The sequence below is a fragment of the Pteronotus mesoamericanus genome, unplaced genomic scaffold (genome assembly GCF_021234165.1).
Source record: "Pteronotus mesoamericanus isolate MK-2021 breed Mesoamerican mustached bat unplaced genomic scaffold, CSHL_Meso_final contig_33, whole genome shotgun sequence".
NCBI classification, from domain to species: Eukaryota; Metazoa; Chordata; class Mammalia; order Chiroptera; family Mormoopidae; genus Pteronotus; species Pteronotus mesoamericanus.
The window spans coordinates 176,277-202,573 of record NW_026555135.1 but is presented as its reverse complement, the minus strand read 5'-3'; the positions used below and the strand labels follow the sequence as shown (position 1 = coordinate 202,573).

Here is a 26,297-nt window from a genome sequence, read left to right as displayed (position 1 = left end):
AATCAATTTAAGTTTGCAGGACGATGCCCAGCCCACTGGGCCACACCACTTAGGGATATCTATGATTCTGATTATGTACCTCATACAGCATTTGTCTTTTTGTGAATGGCTCATTTCCATTTGCATAATGTCCTTAAGATTCATCCATGCTGTAGCACGTGTCAGAATTTCCCTTCCCTTTTAAAGCTCAGTAATATTCTGTTGTATGTATTTACCACATTTTGCTTATCTATTCATCCTTTGGTGGACACTTGGGTTGCTTCCATATTTTAGCTATTGTGAATACTGCTGCTGTGAACATGGATGTATAAATATGTCTTTGAGATTCTACTTTCAGTTCTTTTGAGTCTATAACCAGACTATTTTTAACTTTTTCAAGAATCTCCATCCCATTTTCCACAACTGTAGCTTTTTACCTTCTAATTAGCAATGCACAGGGTTCCAATTTCTCTACATCCTCACCAACACTTATTTTCTGAGTTTTTGATAGCAGTTATCCTAACAGATGTAAGGTGGTTTCTCACTGTAGTTTTGATTTGCATTTCCCTAATGACTAGTGATGTCAAACATATTTTCATGTGCTTATTGGCCCTGTCTATACTTCTTTAGATAAATGTCTCCTCAGATCATTTGTGTTTTTTTGTTGTTGTTGTTAAGTTCTAAGAGTTCTTTATATATTCTAGATATTAATCCCTTATCAGATAACATCATTTATATTTTCTCACATTCTCTGGGTTGCCTTTACTCAATTGACTTTTGATGTCTTACATTTACGTCTTTCATCTGTTTTGACTTAATTTTTGTATATGGTGTTAGGTAACAGTCTAACTTCATTTCTTTGCATGTAGATTCTAGTTTTCCCACCATTTGTTGAAAAGATTGCCCTTTCCTGTTGAATGGTCTTGGTACCCTTATCAAAAATCACTTGCAAATGTATGTGAAGGCTTATTCCTGGATTCTTTATTCTATTTCTAGTCTACATGTTTGTCTGTATGTCAGTACTACGCTGTTTTGATTACTATGGCTTTGTAGTTGTTTTGTTATCAGGCAGTGAGTCCTCCATCTTTGTTCTTTTTCAAAATTGTTTTGGTTCTTCAGGATCCCATGAGATTCCATATGATTTTTAGGATGAGTTTTTCTATTTCTGAAAAGAAAAACCAACCCTGCTGCTGGGATTTTGTTAGGGATTACCTTAAATCTGTAGATTGCTTTGGATAGTAGGGACATCGCAATCTTAAGTATTCCGATTCATGAGCATGGGATGTCTTTCCATTTGTGTCGTCTTTAATGTTCTGTAGTTTCCAATGTACATGTATTTTGACTTATTGGTTAAGTTTATTTCTAAGTATTTTATTCTTTTTTGATGCTATTGTAAATGGAATTGTTTTCCTAATTTTCTTTTCACTATTAATGTATAGAAATGCAACTGAGTTTTGTGTAGTTTTGTATCCTGCTACTTTGTTCATCTATTAGTTCTAAAGGCTTTTTTTGTTTTGTTTTTGAGGACTCTTTAGAGCTTTCTACTTATAAGATTCTATCATCTGCAAACAGATCATTTTACTTCTTCCTTTCCAATTTGGATTTTTTTTATTCCTTGCCTAATTGCCCTGGCTAGACCTTCCACTATTATGTTGAATGGAAATGGTGAAAGCAGACACATTTGCCTTGATCCTGATCTTAGAGAAAATGCTTTCACTTCTTTACCACTGAGTATAATGTTTGTTACTGGATTTTTGTATATGGCTTTTATTATGTTGAAGTAGTTTCCTCCTATTCCTAGTTTGTTGAATAGTTTTTATCATGAAAGGATATTGAATTTTATCAAAGGCTTTTTCTGCATCAATCAAGATGATCATGTTCATTTCTTTGTTTTGTTAATGTGATGTATTATATCATTCCAGGATTAAATCTCACTTGGTGGATAACCCTTTTAGTATGCTGTTGAATTTGGTTTTTGAGTATTTTTTCGGGGGGTTTTGCATGAATATTTATAAAAGACACTAATATATAGTTTTCTTACAGTCTTTTTCTTTTGTTGTTGTTATGGCTTTAGTGTCAGCATTATCCTGACCTCATAGAATGAATTATGAAGTATTACCTCTTCAATGTTTCTGGAAAAGTTTGAGGATTGGTATTAGTTCTTTAAATGTTTGGTAGAATTCGCCAATGAAGCCATTAGGTCCTGGGCTTTTATCATATTTTTTACTACTGGTTCAATATCCTTACTAGTTATAGGTCTAGTCACACTTTCTGTTTCTTCAGGATGTAGTCATGGTAGGTGTTGTGTTCTAGGAATTATTATTTTTCTTTTTAGGATTTTATTTATGTACTTTTAGAGAGAGGGGAAGGGAGGGAGAAAGGGAGAGAAACATCAATGTGCGAGAGACACATTGATTGGTTCCCTCTCCCATGTCCCCAGCTGGGGACCGGCCTGCAACCCAGGCATGTGCCCTGACTGGAAACCAAACTGGTGACCTTTCAGTTTGCAGGTCAGCATTTAATCCACTGAGCCATACCAGCCATGGCTCTTTTTCATCTAAGTTATCTAACTTGTTTGGGTATAGTATTCTCTTATAATTCTTTCAAAATTATTAAGTTCTGTCAAGATGGAGGCATAGACAGACACACCTCGCCTCACTGTGCAACTGTAAGAAAGAACACAACTAACTTAAACACCCAGAAAAACACCCAGAACTATATGGAGGTCCAACAACCAAGGACTTAGAGAAGCTATGTTCATCCAGATGGGTAGAAGGGGTGGAGACGAGGAGTTGGGGCAGAAGGACAGAGAGGCAGTGGTGGCTGACAGAATGGGCAGCCAGCCCCACATTCAGGTGGGGCAGATAAAAATTGGGAGACAATTGTGAATGAGCAAGCCCATCCCCAGGCCGGACCATGCAGTCCAGGGCTCCAGCGCCAGGGAAAATAAAGCCTCGTAACTTCTGGCTATAAACCCAGTGGGGATTGGGGCAGCAGAAAAAACTGCTGGTTTCTCAGGAGAGCCTAGAATGTATGCAGACCCACCCACCCTAGTAACCAAAACCCAGATAGCAGCTGGAGAGGCCCAGTTGCATACAAGAAGTGAGTGAAGTGACTGGAAATAGGGCGAGGGCCAGACAAGTGCCCAGAAGGCAGCCAGCAAGAGAACTGTCCCCTCTTTGACCCCTCCCCCCCCACATGAAGATACAGCTGCCCCCATCCTGGCAAATACCAAAGGCTCTGCCTGATATGACTTAACAGGAGCGCTAAAATGCAATCAGAGCAGCTCTACCTAGTATACAGGCACAGGGAGGCTGCCAAAATCGGGAGATAAAGAAATACGGCCCAAGTGAAGGAAGAGACAGAACCCCAGAGAAAGAACTAAGTGAAACAGAGATAGCCAACCTATCAGATGCTGAATTCAAAACACTGGTTGTCAGAATGCTCAAAGATCTTATTGAATATGGCAAAAGCACAGGGAAAAAATGAAGGCTCCACTAAGGGAAATAAAAACCCACAGGAAACCAACAATGAAGGGAAGGAAGCCAGGATTCAAATCAATGATTTGGAACATAAGGAACAAATAAACATTCAACCAGAACAAAATGAAGAAATAAGAATTCAAAAGAAAAAACAAAAAACAAAAAACGAGGAGAGTTTAAGTTGACTCTGGGACATCTCCAAAAGGGCCAACATCTGAATCATAAGGATGCCAGAAGAAGAGGAAGAGCAAGAAATTGAAAACTTATTTGAAAAAATAATGAAAGAAAACTTCCCTAATTTGGTGAAGGAAATAGACATGCAAGTCCAGGAAGCACAGAGTACCAAACAAAATGGATGCAAAGAGGCCCTCTCCAAGGTACATCATAATGAAAATGCCAAAGGTTAAAGATAAAGAGAGAATCTTAAAAGCAGCAAGGGAGAGTTCTACAAAAGAGTTCCCATAAGACTATCAGCTGATTTCTCAAAATAAACTTTTCAAGAAAAGTACTGGTGATAACTATACAAAGTGATGAAAAGCAAGGGCCTACAACCAAGATTACTCTATTCAGCAAAGCTGTCATTTAAGAATTGAAGGACAGATAAAGTGCTTCCCAGACAAGGCAAACCTAAAGGAATTCATCACAAAGCCCTTACTATATGAACTGTTAAAGGGACTTACTTAGGAAAAAGATCAAAACTATGAACAATAAAGGACAACAAACAACTATCAACAACTGAATCTAAAGAAGAGAAACAAAAACAAACTAAGCAAACTACAACAGGAATAGAATCAGAGATATTAAGATCATTTGGAGGGTTATCAATTGGAAAGGTAAAGGGTGAAAATGGGGGAAAAGGTACAGGGATTAAGAAGCATAATTGGTAGGTACAGAATAGACAGGGGGAATATTAAGAACAGTATAGGCAATGGAGAAGCCAAAGAACTTACATGCACAACCCATGGATATGAACTAAGGGGGGCGGGGATCGCTGGAGGGAAGGGGGTACCAGGTGGAGGGGGCAAAGGGGGACAAATTGGGACTGTTAATTGCATAATCAATAAAATATACTTAAAATAAAATAAGCCCTAGCTGGATTGAGCACCAGCCTGTGAACCAAAGGGTCACTGGTTCGATTCTCAGTCAGGGCACATGCCTGGGTTGCAGGCCAGGTCCCCAGAAGGGGGTGTACGAGATGCAATCACACATTGATGTTTCTTTCCCTTTCTCCTTCTCTAAAAATCAATCTTTAAAAAAAATTTTTTTATTCTCACCCAAGGACATTTTTTCATTGCTTTTAGAGAGCAAGAGAAAGGAAGAGAGGGAAACACTGATGCAAGAGAGAAGCATCAATTTTTTGCCTCCCATACATGCCCGAATTGGGGATTGAACCGCAATTTAGGTATATGCCCTGACTAGGAATCAAACCCACAACCTTTTGGTTACTGGATGACACTCCCACTGAGCCACATCAGCCAGGGCTTATAATTCTTTTTTTTCCTGCATAATCAGTAGAACATTCCCTACGTTCTGATTTTAGAAATTTGAATCTTTTTTTAGTCCATCTAGCCAAGGGTTTGCCCATTTTGTTATCTTTTCAAAAAACCAAATTTTGATTTCATTAATTTTCCTAGTTGCTTTTCTCTTCTTTCATATCTCTTCTAATCTTTATCATTTCCTACTTTCTGCTAGCTTTACATTTAGTTTGTTCTTTTTCTAGTCCCTTAAGTTGTGGATTTTTTGAGCTCATTCTTTTTTATTGATTGAAAGAGAAAATATCAATTCGTTGTTCCACTTAATTATGCTTTCATTGGTTGATTCCTATATGTGCCCTTACCCCAGGGATTGAACCCACAACCTTGGCCTATTGGGATTACGCTCCAATTTAGTTACCCAGCCAGGGCCTTTTTTTTTAAAAACATAAAACACTCATAGCTCTAAATTTCTCTTAATACCACTTTCACTGTTTCATACACTTCTGGATGTTGCGGTTTTGTTATGTATTTTCTTATTTCCCGTGTGGTTTTGTCTTCATTCCATTGGTTAATTTCTATAAATGTGTGAATTTTCCAGTTTTATTTCTGTTGATTTCTAACTTTATCCAGTTGTAGTCAGAGATGATGCTTTGTATAATTACCTCTTTAAAACCTACTGAGACTTCATTTGTGGCCTAACATATGGGTAACTTGGAGGATGTCCCATGTGCACATGAAGAGATTGTATGCTGTTGTTGCGTATTCCGTATAGGTCTGTAATAGTTTATTGTTAAATTCTGTTTCCTGATTTATCTTCTGTCTGGTTGTTCTATTACTAAGAGTGGAGAATTACAGTCTTCAACTATTATTGTAGAGCTGTCTATTTCTTCCTTCAGTTCTGTCCTTTTTGTCTCATAATTTTGCGAGTCTGTCATTAGGAGTGTAAATGTTCGTAACTGTTATGTCTTTTTGCTCTACCATTTCACATTCACACAACCAAACCAAACTACTTAAATAGTATTCATGTTTTGAGAGGGATCAGCCTCATCTGATCCCTCTCAAAACTGCTCCTGTGAAGGAGCAACACCAGGAATCATTACCTTCTTACACAATGAAAACTGAAAATAAGAAAGGTGAAGTGTGACCCAAGGTTTGAAAAGAAACAACACCCCTCATCCCCAGCAGAAGAGCAAGGAGGCTTTGAACATTAAGTATATGCCACTAGGCAATTTGAGAACCCACCCCATCCTCCACTGGGAATCCAAGCACATAAATATATGTATAGCAGTTAGGATTAATCAATAATTTCACCCCTGCACCCCTAAACTTGTCCATATAAACCTAGTTTTTGATCTAGTCTGTATCACAGTTTAGTACCAAACCATTCTCTTTAACTGATGGCCAGTCCCTCTTTAGATTGCAAATGAAACAAGGCTCCCACAAAGCTCCTTGGGGCCAGAAGTCTCAAAAACACAAAGGGAAAAAGCCAATACCACGAATGCTATATTAACATTTCATTTATTTATTTTTTAAGAAAGTAGCTTCAGAAAAAGAGGAAAATAATCTAGATCATTTATTCATATATATATATGTATATTTTAATAAAAACCTTTACATAATCTTCATGCATAAAGCCCCAGGAGTAGCCATGTTGTCTGCCTGAAGCCGTTACCTGGGGCTCCCTACAGTTGGCAGCAGTGCAGCGAAAGCCCCCTGCCTGCCCCAGCGATGGCTTTCCCTTCTGGGACTGGGGATGGAGGGCGGAAAATGCTCTGGGCTAGGATGTTTTAGTGTGTAGTATTCTCTGTTATCCAAACTCTCAGGCAAATCCAGACAGGAGGTCTACCAAGGTGACTGAAAACCAGGGACCAAACTGAGCTCTGGGACCTTCCCAGAGACACGGGATCTGTGACCAAGGGCTCCTGCACATGGTAGTACAGAAAGTTTTTTGTTCACAGAACATTCAAGGCAAGAGCCAACAAGTCTTAAAGACCCACCCCTCCATGGCAGGCACTCAATTTCTACCCTAAACAAGTCAGAAAGACCCTGTTCTGCTTCCTAACTCAATCCAACCCTTTTGACTTTAACTCAGTGTTAACTCATCAACCTACTAAAGAGAAAGATTCTCCTTCCTTCTGTGGACAGTTCACCTGTTCAGAAAGGACAGCCTTAGGTCAATACATGTGTCCCATTACCTGTCCCACTCCTAAAGAGTCCTAGGAAAAAAGGGCTGGGGTAGGATCAGGACGGTAAACTGACATGGAGGGTGGTCACAAGATTCAGAATGGCTATGGGTAGAAAAGGATTCCCTGGCTCAAGGGGATTCTAGCAAAGGCGCTTTGTTGACCATTTTAAAAAAGATCTTGAGGGTGGTAAAAAGAGACTTGGCTTCTTTTTTGGGTTCCAAAAGCCCTTATGCTATGTTCTGTATTAAGGAAGCCCTGAACAACTGCAGGATGTTGCTTGCGGTGGCAGGATGGGAGGGTGGATTCCACAGTTAACCCAGAGAACGGCTAACAGTGCTGGTCAACTCAATGCAGGAGACCTCTGTGTGGTGAGTGTGAATGAGCATGAGTGTGGTAGGCAGAGCCTGGGGCTCACTGGCTCCCAACGGTCAGTTCTTGAAGAGTCAGTTCTCGAAGGTAGGACTGTGTGAGGCTGCGCAGTTCTTCCAAGGCGTAGTCCTCAGGCATGGGGAGCCGGCCAATGTGGGGAGCCAACAGGCGCAAAGGGACTCGATGAGGATCTGGTGTTGAGTCAGAGGTTGCATCAGGGGCATGCTGAAGGCTCAGTACCACCCGCAATAGGTTGGCTACACGTTTGGCCATGTCTGGAGAGAAAAAGTGGAGTGAACACCAAAGATGGAAGGTGGGGAAGATTGGGCACCAGGGGTGGGGGGAAGGGTGCAGGGAACACGTGTGTAATAATCATAAAGACAGGAAGTAAGTGGGCAAAGTACAGGGCGGGGCTAGAGGCTTACCTGACTGAGCCAGGCGATCCTTGGCATTGTAACACTGGATCTGCTCTACCCGGTTGCACAGTGAGGTCACTTTGGTTTGTAACTGCTCCAGCTCATAACCTGAGCACTCCACCTACAAAAAGCAGTGAAACCAATTAGGCCAAGAGGAGCTCCCATCACCATAGTCTTATCCACAGGTCGACTATGCAAAACTCTGAAACAACAGAGAGGTAAGGGAGGGGAAACCCAAGAAAGTGGCCGGCAGTGCCCTGTCATCCCCATCCTGCCTACTTGCTGAGAACACGGCGTGGTGTTAGCAGTTAATACACAACAGGAAAGTAAAATAGTGTATAGAGCCTTGGATTGGGCAAATCTTAAGATACCACGTAACTAGTAAGCTCTAACATGACATCAAAAATCTGGATAGCCCTGGCTAGTGTGGCTCAGCTGGTTGGAGTGCTGTCCCGTAAACCACACACAAGAGGCAACTGATAGATGTTTCTCTCCCTCTCTCTATCCCTCTCTTCCCCTCTTTCTAGGCATGTCTTTGTGTGAGGATTAAAGAAAAAATTTAGATAAGTCTGGGTTCAGAGGAATGGTATGAGTTTTTTAAGAGCACAGTTGGTAAGAAGTGAAGCCCAAACTAGCATTTAATGTAGGTCTCCTGACTGCAAGTCTGCAGCCCTTTTCTCACTGTCTAGCCTCTTTCTATGTGTTGCAATCCACTCCTATGGCTCTAATTATAACCAATATGTTGATGATTCCTCAATCTTTATCTCTAGCCTAATATTCCAACCTTCCACTCCCTTCGCCAGGGCCGCTGCCCCAGCTCAGGTTCCGATTATTTCTCACTTGAAATATCTTAAGGGCTTGATCACAGTCCTCTATGTCATCCCCTCTATATCCTTTTTCCTATCATACTATAGAAAGTAGTCTTTCTAAAAAGAAAATGTGTACTTTTATTCATTACTTACATTCTGAGTATTTCCCAGCAGCATCGTATCCTTATCTGTCTCATATAATATGACTTTTGGCTAGGCCCCCCGCTCTCCAACTCTAACATTAAACCAGCTACCTACTAAGTCTCCCATCACTTCCTCCTCTGCCAAAAGACAACCCTTCCAAGAAGTATCTCTCATTGAATCCACTTTTGGGGGCCTTTGCAGAGTCTACCATTTAATGTCTATATAAGTACTTTCCTTTTCATCCATCAGAATCCAGCCTTTAACTTGACTTTAAGAAGTGTTAGTAAATAAGACAAAGTCTTTGTTCTCATAAAACTTGAAAATAAATAATATCAGAGAGTAATAACCCTGGAAGAAACAAGCCATGCAGATACTTCATATAGGGTGATGTGACAGACAGACGTTGGATGACAAGTGGGGGATCAGATTTCCTTGAGGAAGGTTGTATCTAAATGGAGACCTGAACAACGAGGGGAAGGTCAAGCTTTCTAGGCAGAGAGTACAGGTAAACCCCTCCCAAGGTGGGAATACAAAGAAAGTTTATGTAGTGAAATTCAAGGTAAAGAGGAGAGTAAAAGGTAAAACTGGAGAAGTTTTATCTAGCAGGGAATTATAACCAGGGGTCTGCAGAATTCAAAGGGTCTGTGATCATAAAGAGTGAGTATGAGGTGGAGTTAAAGAGTGGAATAAAATAAGGTTTGTTGGAAACACCACAAGTAATTTACTGTGAGTGGACCTGGCTGGTAAGGCTAGAATGTGGGTTAAGAGTGGGAGGAGTTAAGGCAGGAGTAGAAAAAACGTAAAAGCTTCCATAGGGACTTGAACACTATGTTTAAGACTTTGGTTTTGGTGCTGTAAACAATGGAGATCTATCCCCAAGATGTTTTAATGAAGACTAAAAATGCAGTAATACCTGCAATTTTGAAACATACCAAATGATGGGTGAAATCGTTATCCTCATCACATCGCTGACCTTATTGTGTCTCTCAGTAGTTTCTCACTGAAACTAGGCCTGGGCAAAAATAGGAAACTGACTACATACAAACGGCAAGAATGTCTACTGTACATACTCTTTAGTAATAAACACAAAAAAGTGTTTTTAAATTTTGATACAGCTGTCAAGTCAAAATGACTACATCAAATTAGCCTCATTAAAATGTCCCTTCTGCACTGACAGCGCTATCTCTTTATCTCTAGCGCCAATGAGTTTTTCAAATCACTGCTCGGGCCTTTTGAAGTCTCTTTAAGGGCCAGGGAAAGCCAGGTAGTGGTTTATGGAACTCAGGTACCTGTTGTATATGGTGGACCATTTCAAGGACCCGAATATAGTCCAGGTAAACAAGGCCAGATGTTTCCCAGTCCTGGATTAGGCCGCTGCGCTCTGGAGGTGCCAAGTCTTCCAAGAACCCCTTCAGGTAGTCATAGTTCTCATTAATGATGGCATCTGAAGAACAAAATATTGACCACTATGTTTGCACATGTGTATGGTTCCCAAAAGTGCCCAGAGGAAGGACATGGCAGAAATCCTTCCAAGACAGGAAGGAAGGGGAAATAATTTTGGGTCAGATTTGAGAATTTCAAGTAGATATTTTTGAAATTTTCTAAAAATAATGTTAAGAATTTCTAGCTTTGGTTCCCTGAATAGATATTTCTGATGTTGCTGAATAAAATCCCCTAAATAAAAAGAGCTTAACATAATTAGCACACATCAAGAATATTCCTGGCAAATGATAACGTAACAATATTGCTGTCTACCCCTGCATCTCTAGCCCCTCATTTTGGGTAAGTGTTGCCTGCACAGAGAGCTTACATAAAGTGTGATCTGATGCCATGTCCCATACTGAGCATCATCTCTGGCCTGACTCGTCATGGGGTTTAGAGGCTGGAAGAATTTGGGATGATTCCAGGGGACATAGGCCCTAAAGTGAAGCACTCACCAGAAGCTAAGTGCCGGATGATTAGTTTGTGGCAGTGGTTCCAGTGACCGGCTTTAAATAAATAGAGGGCCTCCAAGTGCCTGTCGGATTCCATGTGTGCTCGCACTGCTTTGGCTTCATGAATCCACTCAGCAGGCACACAAAGCTTCTGGGTCAAGAAAGTCTCCTTAGCCCAAGATTCAGGGGTCTCCAACAGTTGGCAATGCCGGGTAAGCAGCTCTCGAACAGCCTTCTCACGCATGCTATAAGAAGAAATAAGTCTGAAAACTAATATTCTAGGGCTGCTGCCCATAAAAGGCTTTCCCCAGCTAAGATCGTTCGTCTATTTCCTTGCTAGTAATAGGAGATCAGGAACTGGCATAAGGAATTCTCCACTCCACAAAGCAGTCCTCTGCAGTTCACTTCTAACCTTCTCCCTTCTGTCTCCACAAGGTCAGTACAAGTAAGCAAAGTAGCTCTAAGTCTCTTTCAGGTCCTTGTTCTTTCCTTCAAAGCCATCAGCCTTCCTAATTCATTTTTTCTCCAACCTCCAGATTTAGGCTAAATTCACGCTTTTCTCCTCTTAAGGTCCCCTAAAGAGTCCTCTTCTGCCTGGACAAAAAGACTAGCCTTTTAAATTCGAGCCCTAAATTATTCTTATTGTAGATTCTTTTCTGAACTCCTAGGCCTTTTGAAGACCTCCCAACCTCACAGCTGCCTCCCCCCACACCTGGAACGAGCTCTGCTTCCCCACAGCCAACTCTGAATCATCAGTCGCCCATCAGCCTGCCTTTTATCATGTGAATTCCCTGTATGTTTAAACTCACAGGGCAAGTCTGGAGTCATTTTGCTTCCTGGTAAGGGGAAAGTAAAATTCCTTAAAGGGAAGGCTGTACTACATGCTTTATACTTTTACTTCTTTAATCCCTGATCACCTCTGAATAGGGATTAACACTATGATTTTACAGATTACAAAACTGAGGCTTGGAGAGTATCTTTACCCTAAGTCAAATGTAAGCTTTACCCCGGGTCAAAGCTGAGTACAGCGATCCAGAATTTAGGCAAGTCTCTTAACAAAACTAACTTCCTTCCATGCCATACAACATTACAGGTAGCACAGCACAGTGATTAAGAGCATAGATTGGGTGTTCTGAGGTGAAAGCCTCCCTCTGCCATTTACTGGATATGACTTTAAGAAAAAGTTATTTAATCTCACTGCGCCTTGGGTTGATCACCTGCAGAATAAGTGAGAGTGTCTACCTCCTAGGTTCATTATGGGCGTTAAATGAGTTAGGGCCTCCCGCCCCCTTCCTGTCAACCCACCATAGCACTTCATGGATCCACTGAGGCATCTCAGTTAACACTATGTCAGCATACAGTAGTCCCCCCGTATCTGAGGGGCATATGTTCTAAGGCCCCCAGTGGATGGGAGCAATGGTGGATAGTACTGAACCATATATGTATATGTATATGTATATATCCCCCTCAAAAGAGTGTGGATATACTTCCACTCTTTTTTTCCTATACATACATACCTTTGATAAAGTTCAATTTATAAATCGGGCATAGTAAGAGATTAACAACTAATTATAAAAGTGAACAATTGTAACAATATACTATAGTAAAAGGTAAATGTGGTCTCACTCTTTCTCAGAATATCTTATTGTATTGTATTCACTTTTTCACTTTAAAGAAGCACCTTATGGCGTTTCTTTGATACACCCAAATTACAATGATCACCACTCTTGTGCTGTGGGACCCACATTAAGCAAAATAAAGGTTATTTGAACACAAGCACTGTGATACTGCAACAGTCAACCTGATAACTGAGACAGCTACTAAATGACTAACAGGTGGGGAGCATATACAGCAAGACTGCCAGATTTCATCATGCTAATAAGAATGACGCAGAATTTAAAATTTATGAGCTGTTTATTTCTGGAACTTTCCATTCAATATTTTTGTACTGTGGCTGATGCAGTTAATTGAAACCGTGGAAAGTGAAACTGTGGATAAAGGGGGTACTGCTGTAATTCTAACCATGCCACTCAAGTGAATCTGTGCCAAAGTTAATGGGGTTTCCCCATCCGGGTATATCCTTTTCTTTATACTTAATCATTTTGTCTTCCAATTTTTACAGGTTCTCTGAATCTATTTCTAGAGATTCTCTGTGTTCCCAGAGATCTCTTCTCCTGTCTCAGACTATTGAGAGGTCTTATGATAAATAGTAAAATTTGTACTTAATCAAAGGCAGTTACATTTCTAACTTGTTCACATGAATATAGACACTCTGGGCTGTGGTTTGAACTGTCTAAAGGTTTATCGCAAGGTTGGACCCAAAATGCATTCTAAACACTTGCTGAATTCAACCCTAAGAGACTGACTTCTTTGGCTCTACCCTGTAGTGTAACAAAAATCCAGTGGGTTTGATTGCTTCTCACTCACCTTGAGTTCTCTATGTGCAGGAGGACAAAGATGGCCCACTCCCAGAGCCCCTCACTTTCCAGCTGGCCGGCGTAACTGGCCTGCAGCACACCCTCACACTGCTCTGAGAGATGAGTATAGTTAAGAGCCCTCAGCATCTCCCACAGGTGCCAGCTTAGGCGGTAGTCCAAAGGATCTGCTGTTATGCTTCGAGGCTCCAACAGCTGGTTAAGATCATAATGTCTGAAAAGGAGAGTGTGCCGAGAGTTACTATATCCAGCCCGTAGACTACCTGCACTGAATGTCAACAGGTTTTGACCTAGAATAGAGGCAGCCACCTGAGAGCAGAAGCATTTATGCCTCAAAGTCTCCCTCTGAGACTGCTGTTTTCAGCCTACCTCTAGGTTCAGGCATATTATAGATCCTACCAAAAAAACCCCACAAGAAACCTTCTCTTGTGGGGCTATGTGATCTAACAGGTTTGCTCGTATTTGTCTGGTCTATGTATTTTACCATCTTCACCCAGGGAATCTCCACAGCTCTCAGCCTTCCATTCATTCATTACAGTGTTGATTACTTTTCTTAACCATTTAAAAAAACAGGTACCTTAGTATTTTTGAGATTGTTCTATCTGAAGCTCTTAGACTCCTAATTCTCCTGTTTGTTTGAATGGCTAACTAGTCTTCTTGACTAGTAATCTATAGTCTATATATAGACTATATGAGTATATAGCTTGTAATTTTCACCTTTGATTTTTGTCTACAGTGGGGCTTTCCCCCACTGATTTTAGAAGTCATTGGGGGGAAGGGGGAGAAAGAGAGAGATCTCTTTCAGAGACATTGATTTGTTCTCCCATTTATTTATTCATTCATTGGTTGCTTCTTGCATGTGCCCCACTGGGTGACCTGCAACCCTGGCATATTGGGACAGTGCTCTAACCAACTGAACTACATGTCCAGGGCAACGGTGGGTATTATTGTTTATACAGAAATCCAGGTCAGGTGCACTGGGTTTTGAAAGTGTCCCTACACAGAAATTTGCTTTTCTTCTGTTAGGGAACTGATTTATGTGTTAAGTTCCTAGTTTGGAATTTCCAGATCATTAAGAACTGGATAAACTAAGATTCCACACCTTTAAGTTTTAAAGATCTGGAGCTTAGATTACCAACCAGTAACTTTTCCTTTTCATCTAAGATCCCACATGTTTTATAACTTCCTAATACCTTCCTGCATAATGAATAGAGTTTTTCTTGACCAGTGCTATCAAACTGAACTTTATGCAATGATAGAAATGTTCTATAACCTGCCTTGACTAATATGATAGTCAATAGCCACATGTGACTATTAAAACACATAAACAAGGCTAGTGTGAATAAAAATTTTAAATTTTTAAAAATTCAAATTGCAATTCTAACTTTGACAAAAGTAAGGTTTACTATGTCCTTTTGGCTTTGGTTTCTTTATTTCTGGAAACTTGAGATATTCCTTTATTCCTCCTCTTTTTATTTTGACATTGAAAAACTGACATACAATAAACTGTAAATATTTAGAACAATTTCAATGAGTTTTAACATATCTATAGACCTGTGAAACTACTGCCAAGGTCAAGACAACAAAAATACGCAGCATCTCCAAAGTTCTCCTTGTGCCTCTCTGCAATCCCTCTTCTGGGCCACCTCCTAACAGCCCTTCTCAGGCAACCACTGATCTCCTTTCTGTCATTATAGATCAGTTTACAACTTCCAGAATTTTATAGAAATTGGAATCAACAGTAGGTACATTTCTTTTAGGCATTTTTTTTTGTCTCCCCTCTTTTAAAACTAAGTAGAATTATTTTGTGATTCACTATGTTGTTGCATGTATCAACAGTTCATTCCTTTTATTGCTAAGCTGTATTCCATTGTATGGATGTACCACAATGTTTATTCATTCGCCTGTTGATGGCAATTTGGGCTGTTTCTAGTTTTGGACCAATACAAATAAAGCTGCTACCAACATCTGGCATATGCTTTTATTCCTCCTGAATAAATACCTATGAGATGAATAACTGGACCATATGCATATATGTGTATGTTTAACTTTTTAAGCTACCTATTTCCCAAAGTGCCAGTATTATTTTATATTTTTCACCAGCAGCGTATGAGAATTCCAACTGCCCCACATCCATGATGACGACTGGTACAACAGGTTTCTCTGATTTTTAGCTATTCTAAGGTGGGCAGTAGTGTCACATGATGGCTTTAATATACATGTCCCTGTCCTCTGTTGATGCTGAACATCTTTTCATGGCTTGACATCCAGGTCTTTCTTTGGTAAAGAATCTGTTTAAATATTCTGCCTACTTTTTAAAAAATCGCACTGTTTTATTATTGAGTTCTGAGAGTTCTTTATTACATTTTGGATACAAGTTCTTATAGAGATACATGAATTGCAACTGTGTTCTCCCAATCTGTCTTTTCATTCTCTTAACAAGCTTTCAATAAACAATAATTTTCACTTTTGCTGAAGTCCAATTTACCAATTTCCTTTTTTATGGATTGTGTTTGGTGTCTGAGAAATGTTTGCCTAACCCGCATTTGCAAAGATGTTCTACTTTGTTTTTTCCCAAAGGTTATTCTTTTAAGTTTGACATTTAGGTTTATGATCCATTTCAAACTAGATGAATAATAGAGATAAACAATGAAACCAAAACCTGCAGGTAGACTAATCAAGAAAAAAAAGAGAAAAGACACAGATTACTAATATTAGGAAAGGAAGAAGCATAGTTACAGGTCTTACAGACCTTTAAAAAGGAATAATAAAAAATGTTATGAATAATTTTATGCCAATAAATTTGGTGACTTTGGTGAATTAGATAAATACTTTAGAAGAAACAAATAATCAAAACTGACTCAAGAATAAACAGAAAACTTCAACAGCCCTATATATCTATTTTAAAAATTGACTTTACATTGGACTTTATAAAAATTTCTGCTCTTAATTTTCTTTGTAAAAAAAATAAAAAAATCAAGCATGTATAGTGAAAGACAGTAATTGCAAAAACATATTTATAATAAAGAACTTATATCCAGAATATGTAAAGAACTACATCAACAAAATAAGGCACCATATGAAAAACAGGCAAAAGATCTGAACAGCTACTTTAGCAAGGAAGCTAATACAGATGGTAAATAAGCATGTAAAAAAATGCTCAACATCATTAGGCATTAGGAAAATGCAAATTAAAACATAATTTTAGTTATACATATTTTACCACAATAAAAGACTATTGTACAGGTATATAGTTAAATACCCAAAATTTAAAAGAAGGTATTTAAAGAATGGAAATGAGATGTGAACTCTTAGTTTTTGACTGGAGAAAAGCCCCTCAGTATTTTTGATGCAGTATAAAATATAAAGATAGTTCTGAGATAGTTTTAATTGATTAGATATAACAATAGCATGTGTTATTATTGGAGAATAAATAAATCACTCCTCATTTCTTATTAAGCACACACAAACCACTATATAGAGATGATCACTTTTTGCTCACGAACATGATAAAATCTAAAAAACTGACAATACCAAAATCTGAAGGAATACGGAACAACTATAGATCTTGGTGGTACTGTAAAATGATATAAGCACTTTTGGATACAAATGTTTACAGAAACTTCATTCATAATAGCCCCAAGCAAGAAAATCTCTGTCCATCAACACACAAATAAATTATGCAATAAAAAACCTTTTGATACACGTATTAAATAAATAAATGTCAAAATCGTTATGCTGAGTCAAAGAAGTCAGGCATAACAGAAAACATACAGAACGATCCCAATTATATAAAATTCTAGAACAGCAAAACTAACTTACAGCAATGATAAGTTGTTCAGTAGTTGTCTTGGGTGGTGACTGATTGCAAAGGGGCATGTGGGACCTCTTTGGGTAATGTCAATGTTACCTTGATTGAGTTGACAGTTATCTTAAAATCTTCAAACCACGTATTTTAGTACATGCAAACAATATTTCATTCAAGTTGCTTAAAATAAATTTTAGATTTCTAAATCAAGTTCCAGTGCTCTTTTTTATCAACTACTATCAGTTGTATTTTGGTAACTTACACAGACTAAAGGCAATTTGGCTATGTATGAAAGGGAAAGGACTCCCAAGAGCTCATGGAGCCCTCAACTGTCTAAACTGTATAGCTCTGATTTACCTGTCACTGTAGAGTTTTAGAAGATGAAAGCAGACGTCTTGAAGTGGTCTCCGTGAGTCTTGTTCCTCCTCTACCATACAACCAGAGCCCTCCAGGTATGAAGGAAGTGGAGAGCAGGCATACCTCTCACCCTCAGAGGTGTTCTGGAGGTAAGAATTTGATAAAACACATCAGCTGCTGGAGTGTTTCACAGATGCTATCATGTCTCGATTACTCAAGATGTGTACTAAGAATGATGTGACACCCTTTAAAGGAATGTGTCAAAGATTTTAAATTTACGTAGATCAGTGACATATCCCACTTGTCTTGAAGAGACTGGCAAAGACTTCAGATAGCTCTCACTAATCCCACCCCTTTTCTTGCCACAATTCTTAGTACACTCAGTTTCTTTAGAGTTCTCTTTTTGCTGACAAATACTATCAAAGATAACAAAAATGGAGAGGAAGAACAGAAGAAATGATGGTATTAAAAACAGTAATAATACTTTAACCTCAACACTAACAAGGAATATAAATGCAACATTGATATCTGAGACCTAACTTGAGGCAAACCTGACATCAGGCAGTATCTCAGGGAATTCCCCCCAAAATAAGATAGCATTAGAATGAAGAAAAACACACGGATTTGTCAGAGAAAAAAAAGTCAGTTGTGGAAACACATCATATTAAATAAAATAGAAGCAGACACTCAGAGAAGTTTAAAGACAGCCCTGGTCAGAGGCAGGAGAAAAGGAAAAAGATTCCCATCAGACTTCCGGGATCTGTTTCAATTTTATGATTATTTTCAAAAAAAGCAGTTAGGAGAAAGTATTATGAAACGTGACAGGATGGTTTTTTTTTTCCCCTCTGGCAAAAACAACTACCAGCATGGTTGCTTGGCTCTCCTGGACACACATACCTGAAATGCTTCTTCATACATGCTGAGTGCCCGAGAAATAGAGGCTGTTGGTGGAAGCAAATACCAAAGATGGACAGCCAGGGAACGTTTCCAATCCAACTGGGAGCACACATTAATTTGCTTCTGCTCTGAGAGCTGCCACACCTGCAGGTGACAAAATCACCATCACAGCTACAAATTATACATTACTTTGTTATTTTCCAGGTCTGCATGTTATTCACTTATTCAAGTAACACTTTAAATGACCTAGATAGCAGTGTTAAATATCCAGAAATAACACATACAATCCCTAGGTGGCAGGTGATGGGGTGGATACAGACAATCACTGCTCTGAAAAGAAATGAGAACCACTGAGAACCACTAAGGTCTTCACACTGTGCTCAGTTGCCAAGTTATAAAACTTAAAGATGTGTATAAATCCTGACTAGTCTTTTCATTTTTGGAAGTTGACTTTAAAATGGCAAACAGGCAGGCAGTAACAAAGAACTGGCTTAAAATAATTAGGGTACATCACCCTTAAAATAAAACAGAAGTGGCCATTAAAAAGAATGAGGCTGACCAACATAAAAAAATATCCATATATATAGTAAATATAAAAAAAGGGAGTTGCAGAACTGTTAGTATAATTGATTTTATCTGAATATACACATGTGTAAATATACACACATCTATGTTTATGTAAAGACAACAAATTCTTTACATTGTTTATCACTATGATAGGGGATATAGTGAATTTTAACATTTTTATTTCTACATAATAGTTGTTTGTTTTTTTTACAATGTACATGTACCTTTGTAAGTTTCCATTAAATATTTCCATCAAAAATAGTTGCTCAGTTCCACATATAAATTTACAATTTACAATGATAACTCTTTACCTTAACCTCAAGCAATCCTGAATTTATGAGAAAGTTTATGTGAGTTTATAAGAAAAGAAGAAAATACCGGTTTTCCAGCCAAAAGGGCAAAGATGCGCAATCTCTCATCCTGGATGAAGCAGTCAGCCTGGAGCTGATGCCAATCCACCAGCTGCATAGTAAGCAGCTCCCGGACAGACTGGCTACCCACCAACTGGGATAAAAGAAGGGCCAGACGATGATCACCTATAAGAAAAACAGAAGTTCTTTGGTGATATTGAGGACTTACAGACGTGGGGAAACACTCGGAAGTATCACCTTATTTCTTCTAGTCCTCAGGACAGAGAACCTAACAGCTGCAACTGCTTTTTGCAGTAGTGCCAAGATATCAACCAAGAACTTACCACTTTCTGCTTGGGTAGAAAATCTTCAAAGTAGTTTAGCCTAAATGAGATACAGATTGTGCAGTATATGGAGTTTGGTGACAGTTCTACTATTACGTCTGTGACCTTAGACAAGGCATTGTCTATAAAATGGAGGAAAGTATCTGATTCAAAGGTTCATAGTGAAACTGAAGTGACAAAATTGAAAACACGCCCAACGAGAATGTACTATATGACGACATTGAGAAATGGCAAAATCCTACCCAAAGAAAAAAACGTGTGTATGATATAAAGAGAACGGTTAAACCCTTTACTCTCACAGGTCCAATAATCTGTTTTAATAAAAATTTTTAAGTAAAAAGGGCTGGGGCAATAAAAAAGTCTAACTAAAATGTGAGGGGATAGAAATTTTGGCTTATGAAAATTTCCAGTTAAACTATGAGCTGAGAAAAATTCTGTCTCAGCCCTTAATACAAACCTCCTAAAAGTCAATAGTCCTTTTCCTTTTGTTTTTGTATATGGTCAGTGCTTACATGACTATAAAGTACTGTTCTGACAGAAACTAAGGCTCTCATCTCAAATAGTTTCCTTCACAAATTAGAGAGGCCTGGAGGAAAGAAATCACGCAGCAGGAACACATCTGGAATGTGCTGCTGGGCCAAGTTGTCTCTCTGATGTATGCAGGCAACAAAAGCATGGCTGGACTATGATTCATGCAGTAAGTGCCAAGTCCACCTGATCATAAGCTGCTAATATTCTAGATCATCAATGATAAAAAAATAAAAAATAAAAAGATTATTTCTGTATCTATAGAAACCCAAAGAAGAGGGTTTACTTGCTAACAAATGTAAATACCCTAGGACACTAAAGATGGTCAAGTTCCGAGAAGAAGGTGGCATACTGTATCTTGATACAATCATTTATTAAGATAATTTTTCTTTGCTCTGATCATACAACCAACCAATTAGCTTCTGCCAATCCTTGACTTTTTCAGGTATTCCACTGATGAGAAATGGACTTGAATAAATGGCAGGATTCTATGCTACTTTCTCAAGTCAATTTTAGTGTATGGTGTGAAATAAGGATCTAAATCCATCTTTTACATGTGAATATCAAAGAATCCCAGCATTATTTGTTGAAAAGACTATCCTTTAACATTTAAATTATGTTGGCACCCTTGTCAAAAATTACTGACCAACGGTTTTGTATTTGGATTCTCATTTCTGTTCCCTTAGTCTGTACATTCATACTTATTGCCACTACACTGTCTTGACCGCTGCAGCTTTATAGAAGTTTTGAAATCAGAAAGTATTGAGCCCTCTGATATCATTCACTTACACTGTTTAGGTTTTTCACATTTCCAAATAAGGATCAAGACCTACAAAAATGCCTGCTAGAGATTCTGACAGAGAGAGACTGTGTGGAATGTAAAGGGTGGGGCAAAAGTATGTTTACAGTTGTGAGTACAGAAAACACAGAGTTTATGCTTGTATTAATTACTGTATTATTTGCCATATGAGCTACTGTAAACCTACTTTTGTCCCTCCCTGTAGAGATTAATGGGGGAGAATAGACATCTCAACAACTCTGAGGTTTCCAATCCATCAGTTCTCAACCAGGATGGTTTTGTGCCCCGCAGAAAACATTTGGCAATGTCTGAAGGTATTTTTGGTTGTCACGAAGGGAGAGGACTTTTGAGCAGAGAGGTAGGGATGCTGCTAAATATCCTAATATGCCAGGGCAGCTTCCATGACAAAGAATTACATCCACTAAAAATGCCAACAGTGCTGAGGTTGAGATGTATTCCATGATCATGGACTGCCTCTTAATTTATTTAGATCTTTTATTTCTCCAGCAATGTCATGTAGTTTTCAGTGTGAGTCTTATACTTCTATTTATTTCTTAAGTATTTTAGTCTTTCTGATATTATGAGTGGATTTTTTAAAAATTCATTTTTGGATTGTTTGTTACTTAAATGTAGAAATACAACTGAATTTCGTATATTGACCTTGAATCCTGAGACCTTGTTGAACTAGTTCATTAGTCCCACTACCTTTTCTATGGATTCCATTGGACTGTCTATATACAGAATCATGCTGGCTGTGAATATAGACAGTTGTCCCTCTTCTTTTTTAATCTGTATAACTTTTGCTTCTTTTTCTTGTCTGAATACACTGGCTACAACATCCATTATAATACTGTACCAAAATGGTCCCAATCTTAGGGTAAAACCATTCAGTCTTTCAAACACTGAGTATAATGTTAAGCTGTAGGTTTTCATAGATTCACTTTGATATTAGGGTAATAATGTCATCATAGGATGAGTTGGAAAGTGCTCCCTTCTGTATTTTCTAGAAGAGCTGTAAAGACTGGTATTGGTTCACCTTTATAAATGAGATAGTTCACAGGTGAAAACATTTGGGTATGGGCTTTTCTGTGTGAAGATTTTAATTATGAGTTCAACTTCTTTGCTTTTTATGGATCTATTTAGATTTTCTACTTTTTCTTGACTGTTTTGATCATTTATATTTTGCTAGGAACTTGTCAATTTTATCTAAGTAGCTGAATATGTTGACACAGAATTTCTCATAGTATTCCCTTTTCCGTAGGGTTAGTACTGATGTTCACTCTTTCACCTCTGTCTTTGGCAATGTGTCTTTCCTTTTCTCATCATTGGTGTAGTTAAAAATGTGTAGTTTCTCGATCTTGTCAAAGAACTTTTAGTTTTATTGATTTCTCTACTGTTTTTATGTTTTCATCTTCATTGTCCTAATCTTTATTATTTCCTCCCTTCTTCCCATACTGTCCTGTTGGTTTAGTTTGCTCTTTTGCTAATTCTTAAGGTAAAAGATTAGGTTATTGATCTGAGGTGTTTCTTCTTGTTGGGTAGTTATCAGGTAATACTACTTGATAAAGTTCAAGTATTCTATACTCTTCATTTTCTGTCTAGTTGTCCTATCAATTATTGAAAGTAGAGGCAGTGAAGCAAAAGTTCTCAGTAAGCTGAAAGGTAGTGCCTTGCCAAAAGTTTGATTTTAGGGTAAGAAAAGAAAAAGGAGGGAAAAATAGAATTTGTGAATAAATAAATCTAAGGACTTGACTTCTGACATTCGAGATCCTCTTCCACTACACTCATGCGTGCTAGTGAGCATAACTTTATCTCTTTAATGATTCATAATCTTTATAGCTTTTTCAAGTTTCATTATAAGTGCATACTTTGCATATAAAATTAAAATAATTTTTAAAAATATTTTATTTATTTATTTTAGAGAGGGGAAGGAAGGGAGAAAGAGAGGGAGGAAAACATCAATGTGTGAAAGGAACATCAATCACTTTCCTCCTGCAAGCTCCCCAACTGGGGACCCAATCCACAACCTATGCAAGTGCCCTGCCTGGTAATCGAACCAGTGACTTTTCAGTTTGTGGGACAATGCCCAACAAACTGAGCCACATCAGTCAGAGCTAAAATTAAAATAACTTCAATTAAGTAAATTTAACATTTAGGGTCCTAAAAAGTCCACTAGAAGATGTAGTCCTTATTCTTGAGGAACCAGCAATCTTCCTGGGAAGTTGATACTTAATACTAGGGATAGAAGACAAAAACAAATCCACAATTAAGGGGGAGGGACTGTGACCAGGAAGCAGGCAAAGGTGCATAGAGGGACCATATGCCTTACCTGATTGCTGGGCCAGAGAGCAGGCCTCACTGATCCTCTTGCCCGTGAGGTAGCTGAAAACAGCCTCCACAGGGTTGTCTTTTCGGGTTAAGGAGACTTCCTCTTCAATTTGAGGTGCGGCAGTATGAGATAGCCAGCGAGAGAAAGCTCTCCTTCGCTCCAGAATCTGAATGTATTCACTGGGTTCATCCAGCTGGCCGTCAAGCTCCTTCAGGTAGCCCCATAGAGCTTCACATAATGTCCATGTTAGGCTCCATTGCTTCACAACTAAGGAAGGGACAGGAAAACAATGCTATGACAAAGTCTTACAGTAATCACAGAGGGGGCATCACTCCAATTGTGGTATAAAAATAAGTAACTACCTCAAACAACCTTCAAGGTGATTTCCCTGAATCTGTCTCTCCACCTTACTCAGCTGTGTCTTATAAGCTCCAGAGGTATGTGGTGTAACTACTTGCTCACTCTGTGTTCCCGTGGTACTTAACATAACAAATGTAACTTGATGCTCCTTTAAACAGTTTCCTCTAGACTAATTATGGCTAACATAATCTCAAATGATAAAGTCCTTTGATTTGATCAAATTCTGTTTATAAAATGCTTTAAAAATATAATGTATTATAAAAACTTGTGAGGGATTATTCTCTTCTGCTATAGGCATAGCCTAATATTTAGTCTAAATGATAGTTTAAAGCACTTAAGAGTAAGCCAACTCTAATATACAGGTTTACAGTATTGGTTCAGAAAAACATGGTCACAGTAGGTGCCTCGTTAGCGCAGTAGGTAGCGCGTCAGTCTCATAATCTGAAGAAAAACATGGTCACAATATTTATAGAGAGACAATTGTGAGAGGGGTCAGAAGGAAAGCTATAAACACAAAAGTTGTTGGGAAGATCAAGCAGGAATTGAGCTGGCCATGGAAGAATGGATAAAATTTAGAAAGGAAGGAATGAATCTTTCTCTACCTATGTTCTGAGTAGGGAAAGGAATGTGATTTCATAAATCCAGCAGATCTGACTGGCTACAGTTCCTCTGAACAAGAACTTGTATGTTTAAGGCCATAAGAGTAACTGTAAACGATGGCATAATTTCTCCTTGCTTGAAATTTTGCTCATCCCAACTCAACAACAGGCAATGCTCAGGTATCCACCTAATTACTACATTGACATATTGAAATTTATCCTCCTGTGAACATATGCTCCTATCCCTGTTCCCGGGACATCAAACAGAAGCGTAGTCCATACTCACTTTGTGCTTCCAAGAAATCTCCCGATGCTTCCTTAACCCAATCTGCATAATCATGAATAACAGCAACTCCTGGATTGGGAACAATGAGAGGACAGAGCTCATCCACATGGACAGTGCTATGTTTTAATTTGAGCTCCAGAGGTATCTGGTATAATTGCAGGTCTTCATCCAGCTTCTTTTCTCTCAAACTGAGTTTTTCCAAATGAACTTTGAATGGGGATTCATTTAGGCTAAAGGGCAAGTGACAAACAAGATAGGAAATAAGGATAAGAAAGATGCTAGAATTTTCCTATAAACAAAAGTTTCTTTTTATTACAAATGCAAAAAAAAAAATTGTTTCCTAATGTCAAACTAAAATGAACTTATTTGCTATATACTAAGTTAACAAATTATCTGACCCATGCATTCAGAATCCAAAGGCTTCTTAGCTGAGGTTCCAACAAGTACAGGAATCAGTTAGACTTGGAACTGACTTCAGCATGCATCTGGATGCTATGAAATCAAAGAGTCAAAAATTGTGTGATACTCATGTTTCAAATTATATTTCATGAAGTATCAAAAGCCACTTAAGATATAACTCTAAATTAAGATAAGCATATAGTCAACCTGGCCTTGATTCAATTTTTAAGACTGATATTAACAATCTCCAAAATATCATGACACCATGTATATATAACCCAAGCTGAGAATCAACATTCCTAATTGCAAGGTTCAACAGATGCTGTTGTTTATTTCTTCAAAGTCAACTTTAAAAACTAAGAACAATAGGTGATCAAAACCACTTAATCTGTAGTAAAAATGGAACAATTTGTTATAGTAATTATAAAAAGTATTTAGGAAACTATTATGCATTTTGCACAAAACAACTGAATGCTTAATGCCTAATAAATACCAGAAAACTATATATATAATCTGTACGGCATATATATAAAATATGCAGAACTATAAGCAAACATATGTAAATGTTAATGGTGGAGATTGTGTAGAAATACATACCATATATAGTTATCAACTGTCACCTTACTTCCCAATATTTATGCAAGTAATATCCACAGTTCATACATTCACTTTTATCAGGTCTAAGATACAGGAAATGTGTTAAGTTGAGAATATGAGGTCTGTTCAGGAAAAGCCCAGCCATTGTTGATATAATGAGAATGGTCTGCACATTGATGTAACCTGGCAGTCAAGGAGAGTGGACTAGAACGTGCATGAGTGAATAATGACTTCACTGTACTAGTCAGTGGGGACTGTAGATGCCGTTGAGTGAGCATGTGTACTGTGTGGCCTTTGCATTCGAAATGACTGAGCGAGCAACAAATGTGCATCAAATTTCGCATTAGGCTTAAACATTCTTCTGTGGAAACTATGTGGATGATTCAGAAGGCAGCAGCTATGCACAAATGGTGAGTGGCAGTTTCGTCACGACAACACACCTGCTCATGCACCATGGCTTATGCAGAGATTTTTGGTGAAACATCCAATCATCCAGGTGACTGAGACCCACTACCCAGATGTGGTGCCCTGTGACTTCTGGCTTTTCCCAAAACTAAAATCACCTTTGAAAGGGAAGAGATTTCAGACCATTGATGAGATTTAGGAAAATATGGTGGGGCAGCTAATGGTGACTGGGAGAACTGTGTGAGGTCCCAAAGTGCCTACTTTGAAGGGGACTGAGACGTCATTGTCCTATGTATAACGTTTCATGTATCTTGTATCTTCTTCAATACATGTCTCTTTTTCATAGTACATGGCTGGATATCTTCTGGACAGACCCCACATACCTTACATATGAAAAAATCGCAAATAAGCGAGAAAATTCTAAAAGATGACTAATTAACAAA

The 26,297-nt window shown here is 38.5% G+C and overlaps 1 protein-coding gene across 6 annotated transcripts in view; it reads right to left on the bottom strand.

Moving 5' to 3' along the window:
* Positions 1–6,500: 6,500 nt before the first annotated feature.
* The window catches only part of LOC129072709 (nuclear pore complex protein Nup98-Nup96), a 104,135-nt gene continuing 84,338 nt past the window's right edge, over positions 6,501–26,297 (bottom strand). For all 6 annotated transcript variants that reach the window (XM_054576195.1, XM_054576196.1, XM_054576199.1 and 3 more), the window contains 10 exons: positions 24,454–24,683; positions 23,209–23,475; positions 19,237–19,394; positions 18,292–18,435; positions 17,395–17,537; positions 13,222–13,443; positions 10,798–11,039; positions 10,150–10,304; positions 7,917–8,028; positions 6,501–7,766 (listed from right to left, as the gene is read on the bottom strand). In XM_054576195.1, coding sequence (XP_054432170.1) covers positions 7,534–7,766; positions 7,917–8,028; positions 10,150–10,304; positions 10,798–11,039; positions 13,222–13,443; positions 17,395–17,537; positions 18,292–18,435; positions 19,237–19,394; positions 23,209–23,475; positions 24,454–24,683 — 1,906 coding nt within the window. In that variant the 3' untranslated portion in view covers positions 6,501–7,533. The remainder of the gene's footprint in view (positions 7,767–7,916; positions 8,029–10,149; positions 10,305–10,797; positions 11,040–13,221; positions 13,444–17,394; positions 17,538–18,291; positions 18,436–19,236; positions 19,395–23,208; positions 23,476–24,453; positions 24,684–26,297) is intronic.